The sequence below is a fragment of the Sycon ciliatum genome, chromosome 4 (genome assembly GCF_964019385.1).
Source record: "Sycon ciliatum chromosome 4, ocSycCili1.1, whole genome shotgun sequence".
Taxonomy (NCBI): Eukaryota; Metazoa; Porifera; class Calcarea; order Leucosolenida; family Sycettidae; genus Sycon; species Sycon ciliatum.
The window spans coordinates 12,637,591-12,656,101 of record NC_088646.1 but is presented as its reverse complement, the minus strand read 5'-3'; the positions used below and the strand labels follow the sequence as shown (position 1 = coordinate 12,656,101).

The window sequence follows — 18,511 nt, the reverse complement described above, 5'->3', positions numbered from 1 at the left end:
AAGTCACGAGGCCTGAGCTGGCTGCAAATCTACTAGTACTGGCTATCAACCATCATGTCACTTGTCAGTTCAGTCGATCGAACTAACAGAGCTGTCGAGCGGATCATGATAATATAATGACTTGTGATGGTCGACAGCTCGAAGGTGGCAGAGTTGACTGTCTGTCGAGTGTCGACAAGGTCATAATTATCTAGCTACATAATCATTCTGCGGCTGCAGATCTGCAATATTACAGAGTGTACTGATGTAGCCAAAGAAAGCAAAAATAGTTACTAAATTTCTGTGTCTACAATAACATACTACTTTGTACTAAATTGTAGCATCAATCCGAGAACATACTTTGTAGCAAACTATTAAAAAAGTATCACCTCACTACAAACTTTACATTGTAGTTTGTTATTGTAGACACAGACATTTAGCAGAAAGGGCCCTTAAGTCGCGGACACCATGCTGCCGGTATTACGGCACATACCACGTACCAGTGCAGTGTGGCATACACAATGATCATGCGAATTTCCTGGTTTGCAGAACCACATAAACATTGTGATGCACATCTCGAACACATTACAGTAAAACTCTCCTATTCTAGACTACCCAGATCCGGGTCACCTTTCCATCGCTTCAAAGAGTCACAAAAACTGCTCTTGAACGAAATACGACACGGGCAAGTCCTAGTTACAAGCAGTGCCCGATCCAAACGCATCCAGATAAGGGGAGATCAACAGTGTATAGAATGCAATCTTCAAACATGAGTCTCTCATGAGGGGATCAAAGTCATCAGGAGTAAGCAAGACCATCTCAATTGAGACAGAAGTATGCCACTTATCACACGTCAAACACACGAATGCACGCATGCAACATCTTTGACCACGAAAACGATCAGAGTTGATTCTGGTCCAAGCTAAAAAATAATGCAGAATTTACCGGCCTGCAGTATATACTAAAAAGTAAGCCAGCGTGACTGTTCGTTTATGCATCAACAGCGTGGTAGCTGCGTCAAGATGACTACCACACCCAATAGAGAAAGGGCAGCAAACATACTTCGGAAAAGGTCAACATGAAAAGTGATACCCAAATTGCAAACAAAAATCAAAGGAATGAGAGAACTCTCAACTCACCGTTCAAAAGCGTAAGAAGTGCAGCAGTTCAGCGATCATGTACAAGCACTTGAAGCACATGCACATCTGTACAAGTGTTCATGGCAACGTGGCAGTTCCAGGTTGCATTATACATTAGAAACTGCAGTGGAGGAGACAACTCAGCGCGATAGAAACACAGCATGGAAACGAGAGAGCGAAGAGAGGAAGCACTATGCACAAGTACACCGTCAACGCTATTCGCGGAGTACGCAAACGTTTCATCATTTCACATGGCCACCGAACGGCTTCATCGGCAATCTGCTGTTCCACTTTAGCTCAGCCTGGGCTTGGCAGTGTGACAGAATGGCATTGAAGACTAAGTACCATGCTGGCAGATCCTCAACAAGTCTAGACCGGGAGACAATGAACAAACAAAAAAGCACCGGACATGAAGAAGTAAGACTGTGTGAACAAAGTGTTCATCAAAGGGTACTGATGATGCTCATGACCATACACCATCAAGTGGCATCGACACTAGAGGGCTAGGAGGCTAGAGTCAGAAACACCGGAACTATGAGCACAAAGCTTCAAAGGGTACAAAAACGCAAAAAATGAACAGATTCCCGTTTCTTCCGCTAAACAGGACTGGTAAACCAAGCACAATACCAATGTGCTGATGAACCAGTTTTCAGAAAAGATCATTTATAGTAAAACGTGCAGTTTTTTCCCTTTTCAATTCCCTCAACTAATAAATATGGGCAGAGAACATTGTCATTTGATCATGTACTACTACTATAGTGGCTATACACACGGCGTTACACAGTATGTCCTACCTTTGGAGAGCTTGCAGGAGAAGCCAGGCCTGCTGCAGATTGTACTTTACCATCAGCTTTGCTAGGTACCTTGCAAGTACCAGACCATCTGCAGCTTCGGGCTCTTCAATAGCACGCACACGTAGAGGCATGCACGCAAACACACACACACACACACACACACACACACACACACACACACACACACACACACACACACACACACACACACACATGCACACACACAGACACACACAGACACACATGTACACATAAACAAACACAATACAAAAAAGGTAAAGAAACTAAACATATCAAGAAGGAAAGCCACATATCCAAACATATGCACAGCCATAGTTTTTGAAGAGAGAGAGAGAGAGAGAGAGAGAGAGAGAGAGAGAGAGAGAGAGAGAGAGAGAGAGAGAGAGAGAGAGAGAGAGAGAGAGAGAGAGAGAGAGAGATGCGATGAAGAATCAAATAAATGAGCTCACCATTAGTGGAGTGCACCCATTCCTTGAGGATTCGTTTCACTTTTGGCAGTTCACATTCACCCTTCAGCTCTGCAACCTACAATGCATGTAGTATACCACACATGGCAATGGTTATAACAAACTTATAATTCATATCATGAACCTGATAACACAACAGCTCACTACAGTATAGTCTTGCACATCATCTCAACAGTCTACTGCGGCGCCATGGTAGTCAGTAACATAATGCCTACATCAGTAAGCAATGGGAATCAAGGAATGGACTGCCTAGCTTGTGCCAACTTGAGTGAAAATTTCAATCTACGATGTAGAGTGGTGGTGCAGAGAACTCAGACAAACGCGAACACGAACAACCCCCCCCCCCCCACACACACACGCATAAAAACAAAACACACACGCACACACACACACACACACACACACACACACACACACACACACACACACACACACGCACACTTACCAGTGTATACGTCTTTGAGGTGCTGCAGGATTCCGTCGATACTGCATGAAGCAAAAGCAATAGGGCAAAGCAGCACCAGTGGGTTACATCAACGAATTCCTACAGCTGCAAGCGTCGTTTTATTTTATATTGTGGGAAGATACAAGCACCTATCGGATAAGCGTACTTGTATATCTCTCCTGTTCGGTAGCACACCTAAGCTGTACAGCTGCGCAATGACTCAGCACACCATTAGACTTATTCTACTACTCGACCAGAATCTAGTGGTTGGGAGTTATGCCAGACTACGCATCCTACTTGCGAGTACCTTGGGTACCTGGCTACTAGCCATCTCAGTCCCAGTACCTTGGGTACCTGGCTACTAGCCATCTCAGTCCCAGTACCTTGGGTACCTGGCTACTAGCCATCTCAGTCCCAGTACCTTGGGTACCTGGCTACTAGCCATCTCAGTCCCAGTACCTTGGGTACCTGGCTACTAGCCATCTCAGTCCCAGTACCTTGGGTACCTGGCTACTAGCCATCTCAGTCCCAGTACCTTGGGTACCTGGCTACTAGCCATCTCAGTCCCAGTACCTTGGGTACCTGGCTACTAGCCATCTCAGTCCCAGTACCTTGGGTACCTGGCTACTAGCCATCTCAGTCCCAGTACCTTGGGTACCTGGCTACTAGCCATCTCAGTCCCAGTACCTTGGGTACCTGGCTACTAGCCATCTCAGTCCCAGTACCTTGGGTACCTGGCTACTAGCCATCTCAGTCCCAGTACCTTGGGTACCTGGCTACTAGCCATCTCAGTCCCAGTACCTTGGGTACCTGGCTACTAGCCATCTCAGTCCCAGTACTCAAGTACATTGTACAGTAAACACCTGTGATGGCGACCACTCGACCATGGCGACCACTCGACCATGGCGACCACTCGACCATGGCGACCACTTTTCCTTGTCACTGACGCATTCACATTCAAAACACCTCGGATAAGGCGACCACTCGCTTAACGCAACCGACGACCACCCACCCGCGACCGCGTTGCACAGTGCTAGTCCACTGATCAAAATGATGTATCACATGTGGATATGGTCACGTGATCCACTGAACCTGGATAAGAAGACCACCTGGCCACTGCGACCACTTTTTCTCGTCCCTTGAGGGGGGGGGGTCGCCTTAGACAGGTTGTTTCACTGTATATGTAATACGTGTCCTTGTAGGTACAGTCGTCCCTCTCTAATCCGGCACTTGTTTATCCGGAACCCTTGCCAACCGGCGCACTTTCTGATGAAACCGATTTTTTTCGTTCAATTCCTACATCTTAATCCGGCACTTGAATTCCGCCTCCGGCAGTGACTTTTTGAAACGAATCGCTCAAACTGCACGTAGTTTGATTTCATAATCCGGCAGTCCTAGGGTTCCCAGTAAAAAGGCAACGCCTGTTGGGAGTTCCCTAGTAAAATAATAAATTCTACTACTACTACTACTAGTCGTAAATCGACTGTGCGTGTGTGTGCAAGAGTACGTATACATGTGAACATGTTCTCTGTTTTACTTTATCACTGTGTATATTCCTGGAGAAAAGTTGAGAATATAAAGCCGTGCACCAAATACTGGGGTCGACACGGAAAAACCCTGCGTTTTGACGTATGATACATGCATGAAATTGGGTAGGGTCGGGTCAGAGGGCAGGATTTCTTAATCCAGCACCCTCGTTAATCCAGCAGAAAATGCCGTAGCAAAAGGTGCTGGATTAGAGAGGGACGACTGTACTAATATTGTGACTGAAATACATTGCTGCTCAATGAAATCCGATCGCGTGAATCCAGTTTGTGCCCTGCACGAGTTCAGCATCCCAGTGTTCGCAGGTCTAGGGCTGCACAGCGCCCGGCGTGGCATTGACTCGCTGGATCGGATTTCACTGAGCAGCACTGTACATTGTGTATTACACAAGTACTGACCCGGTTCTGCAAATAGGTGCATCTGCCTTTCCGCCGTCGACTCAATATGATACTTGCTTCTTGTTGAAGGAGCAGTGGGGATAGTGGTCTGTTTAGGATCCACAGCAGGCTGTTGTGGAATAGATTTTGGCTTCTGTTGCACTCTTGACTTGGGTAGTTGTGGCTGTTGTTGGTGATGATGCTGGTCTCGTGTGCTGGCTTGCTGTCTGCGGTAGTTTCTTTGATCATACATGACTTCGGCACGTAGTGCAGGGGGCAGTGCAGCTAAGACATTTCGATCTAACTGAAAGAGAGGCAAGCCCAGAAAAGTAGCCACAAACACTGATAAGTTCTAGAGATGGGTACGCCAACCAAAACCTTAGTAAAAAGCAAGAGCCAGCCATATGGGGAGTGCTTCCCACTGTCAAGGAATTTCCACAAAATAACATACAGTGCTCATAGCCATCTGACCAGATCCTCAGAGCTGACAGCCAGCCATATTCAGATGAGGAGATTTCTACCTAGCTTGCTCTCTCAGTCAGGAAGTGAAGGTAGTGAAAAGGACAAAACAATGAAACTCATCAACCAAACTACTCTGACACCTGAAAGTAACTCAGGGATGAATTTACTGTCATTTTTTGCATAGCAGTTTTCGCGACGCAAACGCCAAAATGCGTAGCAGTCCTTGATTTTTGATTAGCACTTTTTCTTCCACGAAGACCGACTAAAATTTCTCAGTCCACGGAGGGAGGACTCGTGCTGTCTGCATAGCTGGCAGAAAATTAGCGTCACCGCTGCACCTGTAGCTTTCTCAGAACGAAGCCATTTCTTCTCGACATCGACCTCTGCCACCCACTTCTCAAAGGTACTCTCTCGTACAGACATGTTGGAGGCAGAACCAGACTAGACAAAAATTTCAGCTTGGACAATTGTCATAGAGAAGGACGAACGCGATTCCAAAATTTCCTCACGACCAGAGTAGTATGCAGTGCCGTTTATGCATCGCAGTTTCCTGCGAGTCGCTGTGATTTTTGAGTCGCACTCCATCGATTTTGAATCGCAAACTGCGATGCGATACCGGATAAATTCATCCCTGTAACTGCTCTCCAAACATTTGTACATGCACATGCACAGGCACTACATCACAATACAACCACACCAAAACAATACAACCACACCAAAACAAATATCTGATGCTAGTCTTAACAGCTGTAGTCAGTACAAGAAAGTTCATGATGTTCAAGAATCCTATAGGCTATTTCATTACAATGTAGAAGGATGTGCTCCTATTAACTAAAACTGGGTTGGGTAGCTCAGTTCATGAACCCCATGCCTCAATTCTCAGCAACTCCCTTCTTGGGAGCCGCCTCATGACAAGAAAGCAGAAACACCTCACTCCTCGGACAATAGCATTACAACAACTGCACTACTAATGCATTAGCCAAACAAGATGGCAACATCCACAAACAGCTTCGAGCACCACAGACGATATCTAGTCTGTGGTGCTACATCTGTTTCTTTGTCCATGCAGCATGCATCCTACCTGAGATGTCGTGGGGAAGAGGTCACTGTGGGAAAGTTTTTCAGCCTGCACACTTGCTGCAGTGGCATTAGAAGCACTACCCCTGAAACAAGAGAAAGGATTCAAAGCATACCGGTCATTGTCTTAGCTCCTGAAAGAGTCAAATACGTATGACATCACACACCAGCATACATTGGTTGCCATAGTGACAGAGCAACTACATGTACAAACAAACAACCCCGTCTATTGAAGCCTGGCGAAAAGACGTCCAGGAAAACACCATTGGATACAAACATGGAGACAACTGGTGCATACGTACAGACATATTTTCTTCAGCCACCAGTGCACATCATTGACATTGGAGTAGCCAGATATGCTACACGTAGGGTCTACTAATGCTGGATAGAATGTGCACTGTAAGTACAGGTAGAGACCAGCTCAAGGGTAAATCCACTGTGTGCTCTGATGAGTGTTTTAAACTGGAAATTCAGTCTAATTTCAGAGTTATGGAAAGACTTTCGGTTTCTGCTGTTTCGCCTATGTACTGTGTGACAAGTAATTTACCAGTAGCCATTCACATACCGTTGTTGCTTGTATGCGAGTTCAATATCCCGACGAATGCTATCAGGTAGAGCAGCCAGGACTGACTCATCCAGCTGTGCAGTGTGTATCCATGTTAAAGCCATAAGCAACAACAGCAGCACACATACACGCACGCACACACATACATACATACCATTGGACCATTGGACGCCCATCGCCGGAGGCGATAATAGCGATGCTACAGCAGAAGCCATAGCAGCTTGTGCTGGGATTGCACCATTCAACAGCTTGCAAGGCTGAAGAATTGGCCGCCACTATTCAGCCTGGTCTACACCACACAGCTATGAAGTGGCCTTTTCTGGCCAGTGAATCCCTACTTTTTGGTCTTTTTTATTTTTTTTCCCGCACACACATCACACCACATACTCCGGCATACATACATACACACACACGCACACACACACACACACACACACACACACACACACCACACACCACACACACACACACACACACACACACACACACACACACACACACAGAACATACAGTGGCCTTTGTCTAATGGTGTTGGTCTACAGCCGTGCATGCATCATTATCAGGAAATTAGCCGTCGACCTCCCCCCCCCCCCCCCCCACAGAATAAAACACTTCAACACAGTACTGCTTAGTCCTTGAGAGAGACCACACTGATGAGCCTGGTACATCTGCAAGTAGTACTTCAGTAAAAGTAACTCAGTACAAGTACCACTCTGACATACTTACATCTTCGTGTGCAGGCAATGCAAGGTCGGATTGGCCAGTGGCCGTTGAGCCACTAGCTGCGGACAGCGCAAGATCAGAATCATCTTTGATCTCCACCACGGATGTTGATGATGCCGATGAATTCCTAGGCACAACTGCGGAGATCTTGTCTGCAAACGAAGCAGCGCTCGACTTCGAGTGTGCAGCACGTGGCAGGCAGCCAGATCTATATGCTGACTGTGTCGGGAGGAATGGCAGTGGCGGTTGAGTTGGAGTGACTACAAAAGGCATGGCTGCCTCCGGAACATGTCTACCAGCAGATGAAATAGGTGTGTGGCCAACTCTTTCCTCAGTGGAATCTGCAAATTCTCCTGTCAACGTACTAGTGGCAGCAGCAGTGGGGGTGACAGCAGTAGCAGTGGCAGCAGCAGCAGCATGTGCAGGAACAGAGGATGGTGTTTGCCGGAGTGACTTTGACCTTATGCTCTCAGGAGATACACGCGTAGTGGCTGCCGCCACATGTGACGCCATAGGTAATCGAACACTACTGGCGCTGGCAGCAGTTTGCAAGGTTTTCGACGTCGTTGAAGAGAAGAAAGCACGGATAGGAGCGGTGGCAGACTTGGCGACTTTCTCAGTTGAAACAAGCTTCTGCATCTGTATTCCCATCTGAGAAACAAGGAGAAAGCAAGACATACAGAATGGTGGCACAATGAGTGATTCAAAGCACATCACCATCTAACGACCGAAGCTCCATTATAATACAATACGGCAAAACTGATCATGAGTTCTCCTCACAACATCCTGCGATAGCGAGAAACTCTACAAGCACCAACCATAGCTAAGCTTAACACAGCATGACAAGTCGTTGCACTATCAAAAAAAGGTTATACATGTACTTCAGGGTTCTAGCCAAAGGGGGGGGGGGGGGTAGGGGGGGGGGGGCGCAGCGCCCCCCCCTACTCCGTTTGCGCGCCCCCTGTGAAAAAGTGCTGCCCCCCTACTCATTTTTCGATTTTGGTGTTTTTTCACGCCATTCAACGAAAATACAGTCGATAGTCACTAGAGGGTTCATAAAGGCACATTTGTGAGGGGTGAAGTCAGGGTTCACCCTGTATGTTGCATTTTGCATGGCAAGACAATTTTGGACAATGGAAAAAATGGGTCATGGGGTAACTTTTTCCCATGTTCGCCCCCCCTACTATATTGACCTGGCTAGAACCCTGTACTTGAAAGAGGGGAAGTTTCTAAAGAATTCTTCGGTACAGGGCTTATGCGGCATTGATTCAAAGTTCACGAGGTGAATACTGTACACACGGTACTTGCCACAGCTGTTCTGAAAGTTTAAAAAAACAAACAGCTGAACTGAGCCGCACAACAAGCATTAGAGCATACCACTTGTTGCAGTGATTACAGATATGTAGACACTGTCACACTGTGTTGATGACTAACCCCTCTGATGTCACAGTAGTCAACCTTCAGCTGCTCAATCAGCGTCCACACAAAGCGACGAATGGCAGCGGAGTCCGACACAGCCGATGGCAATGACATAGACTTGGTCAAATTATCACAGAGGCCATGTCCCATGTGCTTCCTACTCTCCTTGGGAGCGGTGGGCTTCCGAACCTTCATCTGCAGTAGTCAACACATTGCCAGCCATGGACAACAAAGCTAGCAGAAAGCTAACATCATGTACACCTCCACGTAGCACAACTCACTGCCCTATACCAAGTCTAAAATTTACAACATAAGTATGGCATACTGCTACTACATAATAATGAAACAGGAAAGTAGGAACAGGCTACAAGTGGTAGTTACAGCTACCTACCTTCAGGCACAAGTGCTGGCCTTTCATTTGGCATGAGGCCATGCGCTGCTCCAATTCATTCGAAAGCTCCATCACAAACTTCTCCACATCACTTTTCTGCATTCACAAACATCACACAACAAAGCATGTAGCACACGGAACGAAGGCACAACTTCAACTCTAAACAAATGTTCAGGAAAGGGAGCAAACCCCGAGCCAATAGAAACATTCACATAAACAACGGCAAACACACTAGAAGAAAACAATAAACAGCATACTGTAAAACGGGTAACTATTGCGACGCAAACATGTTTGCGAATTTTGCGAGAGGCCCCGAATCGCAAACTTTGAACAACGCAAACTCGAGCCATGTAAAGTTCAGTGCAAGGACTGACTCGACTGTGTAGAACGACTCGCAAACATTAAACAGCGCAAACCAGTCTCAATTTGTAAAACGCAAACATTTATTGTCGCAAACGTTACCCGTTTTACAGTAGCTGGACAGCCATCACAATGATTATTATATGAACACTTATTGAACAGTCAAACTGATTACAGTGAAGCATTTTAGAATGTTGGAAGCTAGCAATCCTTTCTCAGGAACCCTGGCCGGTAATTCAAAAAAAACAAAATTGAAATGTAATGTCAAGCTACCGTGTAGGCTTGCCACACTACCTGAGGAATGCAACGGTGTGTTGGAAGGCTTCGTGCATACTGTCACACGTGCGATTAGTAGTAATTTTTTACCTGTTTAAATCTCATGCCATAGTTGATTTCAGCTGAGATTGATTTTCGCTCTCGTGTCACCCGCAACTCCCTGTCATCCTTGCCACGAGCATGATCCCACAGCAGCAGTCCCGTCTTGGGACCAAATTGTTCCTTCAGGACCGACAACGACAGCTTGCGGAGATCAAGGCATGTCTCAACGCCCATTGAAGCAAGCTGACGGGTTGTAGCATGGCCAACACCTACGCATACATATACCAGACACAGAGTATCAAACGCAGGGCATCAAACACAGAGTACTAAACGCAGGGCATCAAACACAGGCTAGCAGACACAGGGTACATGTGCCAGACACAGGGCATCAAACACTGGGCATCAAACGCCGGGTATCAAACCCAGGGCATCACACGTGACAGGGCATCAAACACAGGTTACCAAACACAGGATACCAAACACAGGGTACCAAACACTGGGTATCAAAACACAGGGCATCAGACACAGAGTATCAAATGTCAGCAATGCTCCCATACACCAAAAGCTCAATGAGGCATAGGGCTGCTGCGTTCATGGCCCAATCAGCCACTTAGAAATTAGGTACTCAAGTACACCATAATAAGTCCAAGTAGTAGCACCCCCCCCCCCCCCCCCCCCCCACACACACACCCCACCACACACACACACACACACACACACACACACACATGTACCCCCCCCCCCCCACACACACACATGTATATTTTATCACATAAAGAGTCTGAATGACCAAGTTCAATTGAAGAACGTTACGGCGGCATACCACTCACCAGGGAGCTTGCCCACGTCCTGTTTGCCGATGAACTCCAGCACTTCAGGCTCAGTTACCAAGTACTGGCCGTTGGGCTTGCCAAGGCGAGTAGCCATGCGGGCCAGTAGCACATTGCTTGCTGAACAATCATAGCATTGCACAGAAATCAAACAAACAAACGTATCGGTAATCAACATACCAAATGTTGCTTCAATGCCTGTTCCGTCTTTGCCAGGACTATTTAGAAAACAGAGTACACTGGTAACATAGGACAACAGCATCTTGCAGACTAGTATGTGTTGCCTAATGCAAATGGGTAGTTTGGAGACGGTCAACATAGTTTCGCAATCTATACCTTCGCGTACAAAGACGCAAATCCACACAATCAAGTAGACACTTCCTTTTATCTATCAAACGTTTTCTTTCCCTTCTCTTCAGGATAGCACAGGGAATGTTGGAAATTTGGAAAACACATAACTATATAGAGTTTGTAAAAAAGTTTGTACCGGTATGTGTTTTTCCAAATTTCCAACATTCCCTGTGCTATCCTGAAGAGAAGGGAAAGAAAAGGTTTGATAGATGAAAGGAAGTGTCTACTTGATTGTGTGGATTTGCGTCTTTGCATGCGAAGGTATAGATTGCGAAACTAATGCGAATGGAGAAGTATTAGTTTTAGTATGGAACTGTGCTATTCAACCCAGAAAGCCAGAACCTCAACATGTTACGCCGTGCCAAAAAGAGCTGAAAGACTACTAGTACATTGTATATCACCAAGATCATAACTTCAAGGAAGCCCATCTTCCAGGGAGTCTGACATTAGGCAGAAAGAGAGAGAGAGAGAGAGAGAGAGAGAGAGAGAGAGAGAGAGAGAGAGAGAGAGAGAGAGAGAGAGAGAGAGAGAGAGAGAGAGAGTAAGTTACATTAATAAAGACAGGCAAGTCTAACAAATGAGGACTGAGACCTCTACAACAGGGTTTTTACGCCTGAAAGCAGGTGCATGATTTAACAAGCAGGTTGTCAGTCTAGATTTTATGCGCAGATGGAGAAAGAGAGAAAGAGAGAGAGAGAGAGAGAGAGAGAGAGAGAGAGAGATAGAGAGAGACGGGGGGGGGGGGGGGGGGGGGAGGGGAGAGAAAGTACGCAAAGAGGGAAAGACTCAGTCTCTCATCCTGAGCGCAATAAAACGAGTGGATAACGTTATCGGCAGATCTGCGGAAACTAAAAACTAATCTGTACCTATGCCAGCTGACGCCATGACACCAGTAGCATCCAGGATAGCTTTCCTGATGTCCTCCGCTAGGAGTTTGGCTTCTTCATCGGTATGCACCAGACTGGACACGTCGATAAAGGCTTCGTCACAACTAACAGCTTCTATAGTGCGACTGAAGCTGACAAGAAAATAAAGAGAGGGAGAGGGAGAGAAAGCAGGCAAAGAAAGCTAAATGAACCAGTCAGTATGCAATCAGCCTATCCAGCCTATGCAGTCCATCCAGCCTATCCAGCCTAAGTGATCATGACTCCAATGGCGACAAGCACATGGACCTTTGTGGAGTAGGCCACACTGTAAGAAGTTATTCACTGGTCTACCATCAAGGGTTTCTAAATGGTACAGATGAAGTGCTCAAAGTACAGCCGTACTATACTGTATCGTCCCAGGTCAGAGCAACTGCATTTTTCTACATGAAAGCAGAGTCAGAATCACCCCTGCGGATTATATACCCCGGCGACCAGTCATGTTCATACAAAACTGGAACGTGTCGTTCAGCCTCCAGGCGAGGGGGGGGGGGGGGGGGAGTGCAGCATACTGTAAGACATGTAATTATAACGAGGAAGTAAATCTAACATTTTAACGGCTGCGATTTTTTCGTTATAATAAGTTCTGTTGAGGGTCTAATGCCTCATATGTGTTATGTGCAGATACGCCTGAAGACCGCAAGATTGTTAACGTATCTTCTCGTTAACCTATGAATTTTGGACAATCGTTAAATTTGCGACTCGTTATAATAACATGTCTTACAGTAGTACCCAATGCTGCTCTGACTCTGCAAACATATGAATCACTACTGTCATGGAAAATTCTAGAATTCCAGCCATGATGTATATGTATGGTTGAGCAGAGTACCATACCACTGTGTAGCCTAGTAGTCTATACATAGCAGTGTGACTGGGACTAACCTGGTGAGGACCTGATAAAGGGACTGTGATGCTACACGATACGCTGCAAAGTCGTACGGCACAGTGACCAGGTCAGGACACAGCTCCACGGCACGCGTCAGCCACATGCCGTTCTTTACACCGCGGGCACGTGCTTCATAGCTGCAGGACGCAATGTCTGCGCTCGATCCGGGGCCGGGCATTGAAAATGCCCCTCCGTCACGTGCTGCAGCTGGCGCTGATACTCTTCTTGATGCTGATGTAGAAGAAGGCACATGCGCAGCAGTACTGGTTGATGTAGAAGCAATTGGCTGACGATCACAGAGATCCGCAGTCGTTGAGTTGCTGGCAAGTGATGATTCTCCAATGGTGGCGATCACAGCAGGGTGTTCAAGTTCACCAGCAGAACCACCTGCAGATGATTGTTGACTGTCTACTGCGTTACTTGCCGAACCCTTGGGAATGGACCCGTGAGTAACGGCAACCGGCTTTCCAACATGCTGTGGAAAGTTGCGTAAGGAAATCGCCACGAAAAAGCAGTCCATGTCGACATGCATTACGGTTCTCTGGCGAGAACGACTTCCCGTGGCTGGATGCTGCTTTCTCCACTCTAGTCCTCGTGACGCTGGTTTGTTTGATAGCATGGAGGTGAACTTGCGCAGCTCTGCACCCCATGTTGACAAGTGATGCAGACGAGAATGTCCGTAAAACTCAGCAACAAAGCCCCTTTCTCCCGCTTTTAGAGCCGGGTGAGTCGAAGTCTTTGCAAGCTGCTCGTGCCCCATACCGTCGGAGAGTTTTGGGCACGTCTGCTGAGATTTGTCTTGCGAGGCAGCCTCCCCAGACGAATGATCGGGCTGATTAGAAAGCAGATACCCATCAGAATTTCCAATGTCTTGTGCCTCACCATCACTAGCATCTTCATCCCAACCATCATCCATGGGAAGATCATCAGCAGCACCATCTCCTCCACCACTAGCACCAGTCTCCTCCAAACTGTCCAAATCAATATCCTCTTCAGTAAGAGCAGAGCTGCTTGCAAGATCGTTTAGTTTCTCACTTGTGATTGTCTCACAAGCACCGACACTGTCACTATCAGTCACAGTGGATGCCCGTATCTTGCTCCCAGTTGACAGCTGTTGCCTTGGACTCACAGCCTGAGGAAAGCTGATTGTCCTCTGTGTTATCGGCTGATCGTACAGCAAGTAGGGCTTCACGTCCAGGCGCTTTCCAGCGTCAATGCTGCACATAACGTTACACAGACGCATGTGCATGCATTTACACAAACACCCACACCCACCCACACCCGCGCGCACGCACACACAGACACACACTCACGCACACACACACGCGCGCACACACAGACACACACACACACAGCCAGGCAAAAAACGCATCAGCACCATATACACACACTTCAGACATGCCACATGATCATTGCCAGGGACTGAGGCAAGCAGAGCACTCACAGGTAGGGCCTAACTCCCTGATCATGCCCTGCCTGACCGCTGCTCGCTTGCCCTACTACAATGCACCGTACCGTATACCCATCACGTGACCATTCATGGCGCCCTCCTGCGCTACAATTCTGGCCATTCAGGCCCTGAATGCTAGGGCGTGAATGGTACTGTATGAGGGCAGTATGAATGGTACTGTATGAGCGTGGTATGAATGATCACGTGATAGGTATACGCATGTACACCCCTGCGATTCGTATCTAATCTCCATGTTCTGGCTCAGGAGGAAGTGCAAAAGACGAGAAAAAAAAGGATGAGTAAACACGCAAGGAAAGAGAAGAACGTACTCGTGTACTGGGTCTGCAAGAATTTCGGGCATCATGGTCCATACCAGACAGTGCTCAACCCTATTTTAGTATTCCCCTGATCCAAATGGGCCAGAACAGAACAACCATGGCGGCAGCAAGAACATTTCTGCAGGGAGTATCAATGATGCGAAGGACAATTTTCTCCTATAATTTCACATAAGCATATCCATGGCTATCACCACCTCCACAATTGGCCATGGCAGAGCCTGTAGCAAAGAGACGATTGCCCTCTGTAGGGTACAAAGGTGTAGACAAGGTGAAAGAAGAAAGGGTGCCACAGGCAACCACAGACACAACAAAGCAGTGGCTTGGAGTGTTCGAAGACTATTCGAGAGAAAATAGCATGGATTGTCATTTAGAAACCGTCTCAAAGGAGGAGCTACATGTAGATGCGATCCCATCAAACTTCTGTGTTAGTCTTCGGAAAAAGAAGGAGGAAGGTGGAACGTACCAACGGTCTAGTTTTGTACGCTTCCGAGCAGCAATGAATCAGACTCTTATAGAGTGTCGTGGCTTCAACCTCATTACTGATCCGGTATTCAAGAGGTGCAACAATGCATTTGATGGAATGCTAAAGAAGTTGAGACAGACTGGGGCAATGAAGGCCACAGATCACAAGGACTCCACAAGTCAAGGTAATATGGAGAAGATCAAAGTGCTATTTTCAGAATGCCAATGATTCCAAAGGTTTCGTTTCTTACCACTTTTCACGGTGGTAGATGTTCCAAGCTTACAGCACCCACTGGTAGATACCCCTACCTGGCCTCCGTCAGGTCCTGCACGCTTGTTGCGCAGGGTGACATCGACACTAACCTCAGAAGCCTAGATGATGAAAGCCTATCTGCCTTAGAGAAGCCACAACAAGAGCTAGCTCCATCTGCTGGTCAATCACTGCCAGGTAATTTCACAGCTGCGAATTTTGCTGGTGCAACCGACATCACATTCAACTTCCCCCTCCACTATTATAGCTTTTTTGCTTTGCACCAGCACAGATGTAATGTACTTCGCAATCGTAAATTCTCTTTATAGAAGCCTGATATAGCAAGGCTTATCTCTTTCGATCGCTCTTTCCTTCTCTATCTTGCTGTCTTGTTTCACTTACTTCAGTACTTGCAAAGCTATAATATAGACACAGTATGGTACTGGGAAGAGGAAGAGTGAGGTGGGTGGTTCAGAGCGGTACATACCACAGTGAGGTGGGTGGTTCAGAGCGGTACATACCACACGTACAGTGTACAGTGTATGTATGTCGTACATTATGTCTTACATGGCCACGGCTGGCAATCTTAACACATGATCAGACATGGACTTCAGGGCAGTGCCGTTGATTCAGGTGATCGATCGTGTGATCTCGGGTTTGAATCAATGATACTGCCCTGGCGTCCATGTCTATATTTGTAAGGGATCGACCGCAAATATCGAAGAACTAAAACATCCGTCCCCGTGCAAGATTTTCCGTGCCTCCCCCCCCCCCCCCCATTTTTCCTATTACTTTTGATTTTGGGATTTTCGGTCTTTGACCACTTTGTGGTGGGTCTGATCTACTCACCTCCCATCGCTTTAGGAGCTGCATCTGCGCCGTGATCCCAGAGGGTGGTGGCGTTCCTGCGGATGCGAAAGATTCGGCCACCAGCTGAGTCTAACGCGACCGTGAATTTTTTTAATTTTTCCAGTCAGCCTGTACCTAGTAGATATTCTGAAACACACATGTAACTATAGTGTGTTTCAAAAGTATAGACCTCTAGACTTTTTCGAAAAATTCAAATTTGGTTTGAACTTTTTGAGAAATTTCTTCAGGATACTGCTCAGGCTGCTCCCGCAATTTTTCTCATATAAATTTCTAAGCGATTGGATAACAGACGCTCAATTTCGGAAATGTTATCCACAAAGTGATCACAGATTTTATGTGGTATAGATGCTGGCCTAACGTTTTTTTGAAACCAGAGGTCTGGACTTTTGAAACGCACTAAAGCGCGACCACACACTGCATCCTTGTCAAGTACCAATCATATTCACAGTACAGTCCTGCTCACTGGAATCCAGTCTCGTCACTCAAATTTGTGCCTTGCAATACTTCGCAGCCCAGTGTTCGCAGGTCTAGGACTGCACAACGCCCGGCGCGTACTTGAGTGACGTGACTGGATTTCATTGAGCAGCACTGTACATGACTGCCTGCAGCTGACTACACCATTGACAAGTGACATGATCACAGCGCAAGTACCGCAGCGTTCGGAACATTCAACAATCTACACTACTTTTGTACATGCACATAGTGCAACAAGTGTAGGAAAATCCAAAAATTAAATTCCGCCAGCGCTCTTCACCACCCAACCCCTTTTTTCAATGTGGACAGATTTTTTATTTTTTTAATAATAATTTACGGTTGAGCCCCAAAGTTTGTTAAATTGTAAAACATCTCCAGGGAAAACTGACAGGCATGTACCACTAATTTTTTGTATTTTGTATTGTATTTTATTATTTTACTTGGGCATTCCCACTAATGACCTTCACATTAACCAGAATCCTGCAGACCCTGAGCCAGGAATGACAAAAAGCAAGTCGCAACTCACCTTTCCGTGATCCAATCTGGCAGGACAATCAATTCACCTCTGAAACAAATACATGTATGTGTAAATACACACGCGCGCACACACACAAACACACACACACACACACACACTTGTACTTGTTGCTCACTGCCAAAACTGGTCACGTGGGTCTCCCCGGGAGAGGGGAGAGAGACTCAAAAGGAATCTTGGAAAGATGACTCAACTGGCTATTGAACCGCCCAACGGCCGACACCCCCTTAAAATCCCCAAAACTCTGGGTGGACTTGAAAATGATCCCACTTATGGGCTCACCACACCTCAGTAAGTGGGTGAGGACAAGGTGCAGAAAAAGGATTGACGGCATCAGGGTATCCGTCCTAGGATCCAACTGCAGTTACCCCTGCCCCCAGTGAAGGTAATACATGCTACTAATGTGGGTGGCTAAATCAGAGTGGATCTGATCTAAGCGTCACTAGCATCATTGATTACACAAGAGTTAATCTAGCCAGAAGCAGTCCATGGTTAACAGGTATGGATACTTCAAATAGAAAGACTTAGTATACGAACCCTGAAACCAACAAAGTTGGCAGATACAACAATACACCTTCAAGCAGCCGAGCCTGTTGGCAACAGACCCAACACAATCAGGCATAAGTGTACCCACCAACCGGACTAGCTGGCACACACACACACACACACACACACACACACACACACACACACACACACACACACACACACACACACACACGTGCACAAGCACACGCAAACGGCCATGACCGCATCGTCATAGGAGTGTTTGAGGGTGATAAGCGCCACAAGCTCTTAGCCCCCCCCCCCCCCCCCACACACACACACATACTTTTGAAGTACCCACATAGGCACATACACACACGCACACACACACACACACACACACACACACACACTTGTTGCTCACTGCCAGAACTGGTCACGTGGGTCTCCCTGGGAGAGGGGAGAGAGACTCCCAGTGAAGGTAATACTTGCTACTAGTGTGGGTGGCTAAATCAGAGTGGATCTGATATAAGCTTCACTAGCATCATTGATTACACAAGAGTTAATCTAGCCA

General features: G+C 46.8%; 2 protein-coding genes across 7 annotated transcripts in view; both read right to left on the bottom strand.

Annotated features, from left to right (window-relative positions):
- The window catches only part of LOC135814545 (uncharacterized), a 30,340-nt gene extending 29,002 nt beyond the window's left edge, over positions 1-1,338 (bottom strand). For all 4 annotated transcript variants that reach the window (XM_065327676.1, XM_065327678.1, XM_065327675.1 and 1 more), the window contains exon 1: positions 1,119-1,338. The gene's annotated coding sequence lies outside the window, so the exon portion shown is untranslated. The remainder of the gene's footprint in view (positions 1-1,118) is intronic.
- LOC135814544 (DNA repair protein REV1-like) overlaps positions 817-18,511 on the bottom strand; it is a 23,339-nt gene continuing 5,644 nt past the window's right edge. For 2 of the 3 annotated variants that reach the window (XM_065327671.1, XM_065327672.1), the window contains 15 exons: positions 17,443-17,481; positions 13,069-14,289; positions 12,130-12,281; positions 10,913-11,032; positions 10,131-10,351; positions 9,405-9,500; positions 9,029-9,208; positions 7,598-8,245; positions 6,872-6,945; positions 6,311-6,392; positions 4,789-5,071; positions 2,846-2,886; positions 2,383-2,458; positions 1,913-2,015; positions 817-1,487 (listed from right to left, as the gene is read on the bottom strand). In XM_065327671.1, coding sequence (XP_065183743.1) covers positions 1,361-1,487; positions 1,913-2,015; positions 2,383-2,458; positions 2,846-2,886; positions 4,789-5,071; positions 6,311-6,392; positions 6,872-6,945; positions 7,598-8,245; positions 9,029-9,208; positions 9,405-9,500; positions 10,131-10,351; positions 10,913-11,032; positions 12,130-12,281; positions 13,069-14,289; positions 17,443-17,481 — 3,463 coding nt within the window. In that variant the 3' untranslated portion in view covers positions 817-1,360. Of the gene's footprint in view, positions 1,488-1,912; positions 2,016-2,382; positions 2,459-2,845; positions 2,887-4,788; positions 5,072-6,310; positions 6,393-6,871; positions 6,946-7,597; positions 8,246-9,028; positions 9,209-9,404; positions 9,501-10,130; positions 10,352-10,912; positions 11,033-12,129; positions 12,282-13,068; positions 14,290-17,442; positions 17,482-18,511 lie in introns of those variants that run through there. The other variant, XM_065327674.1, reaches the window with a different exon arrangement.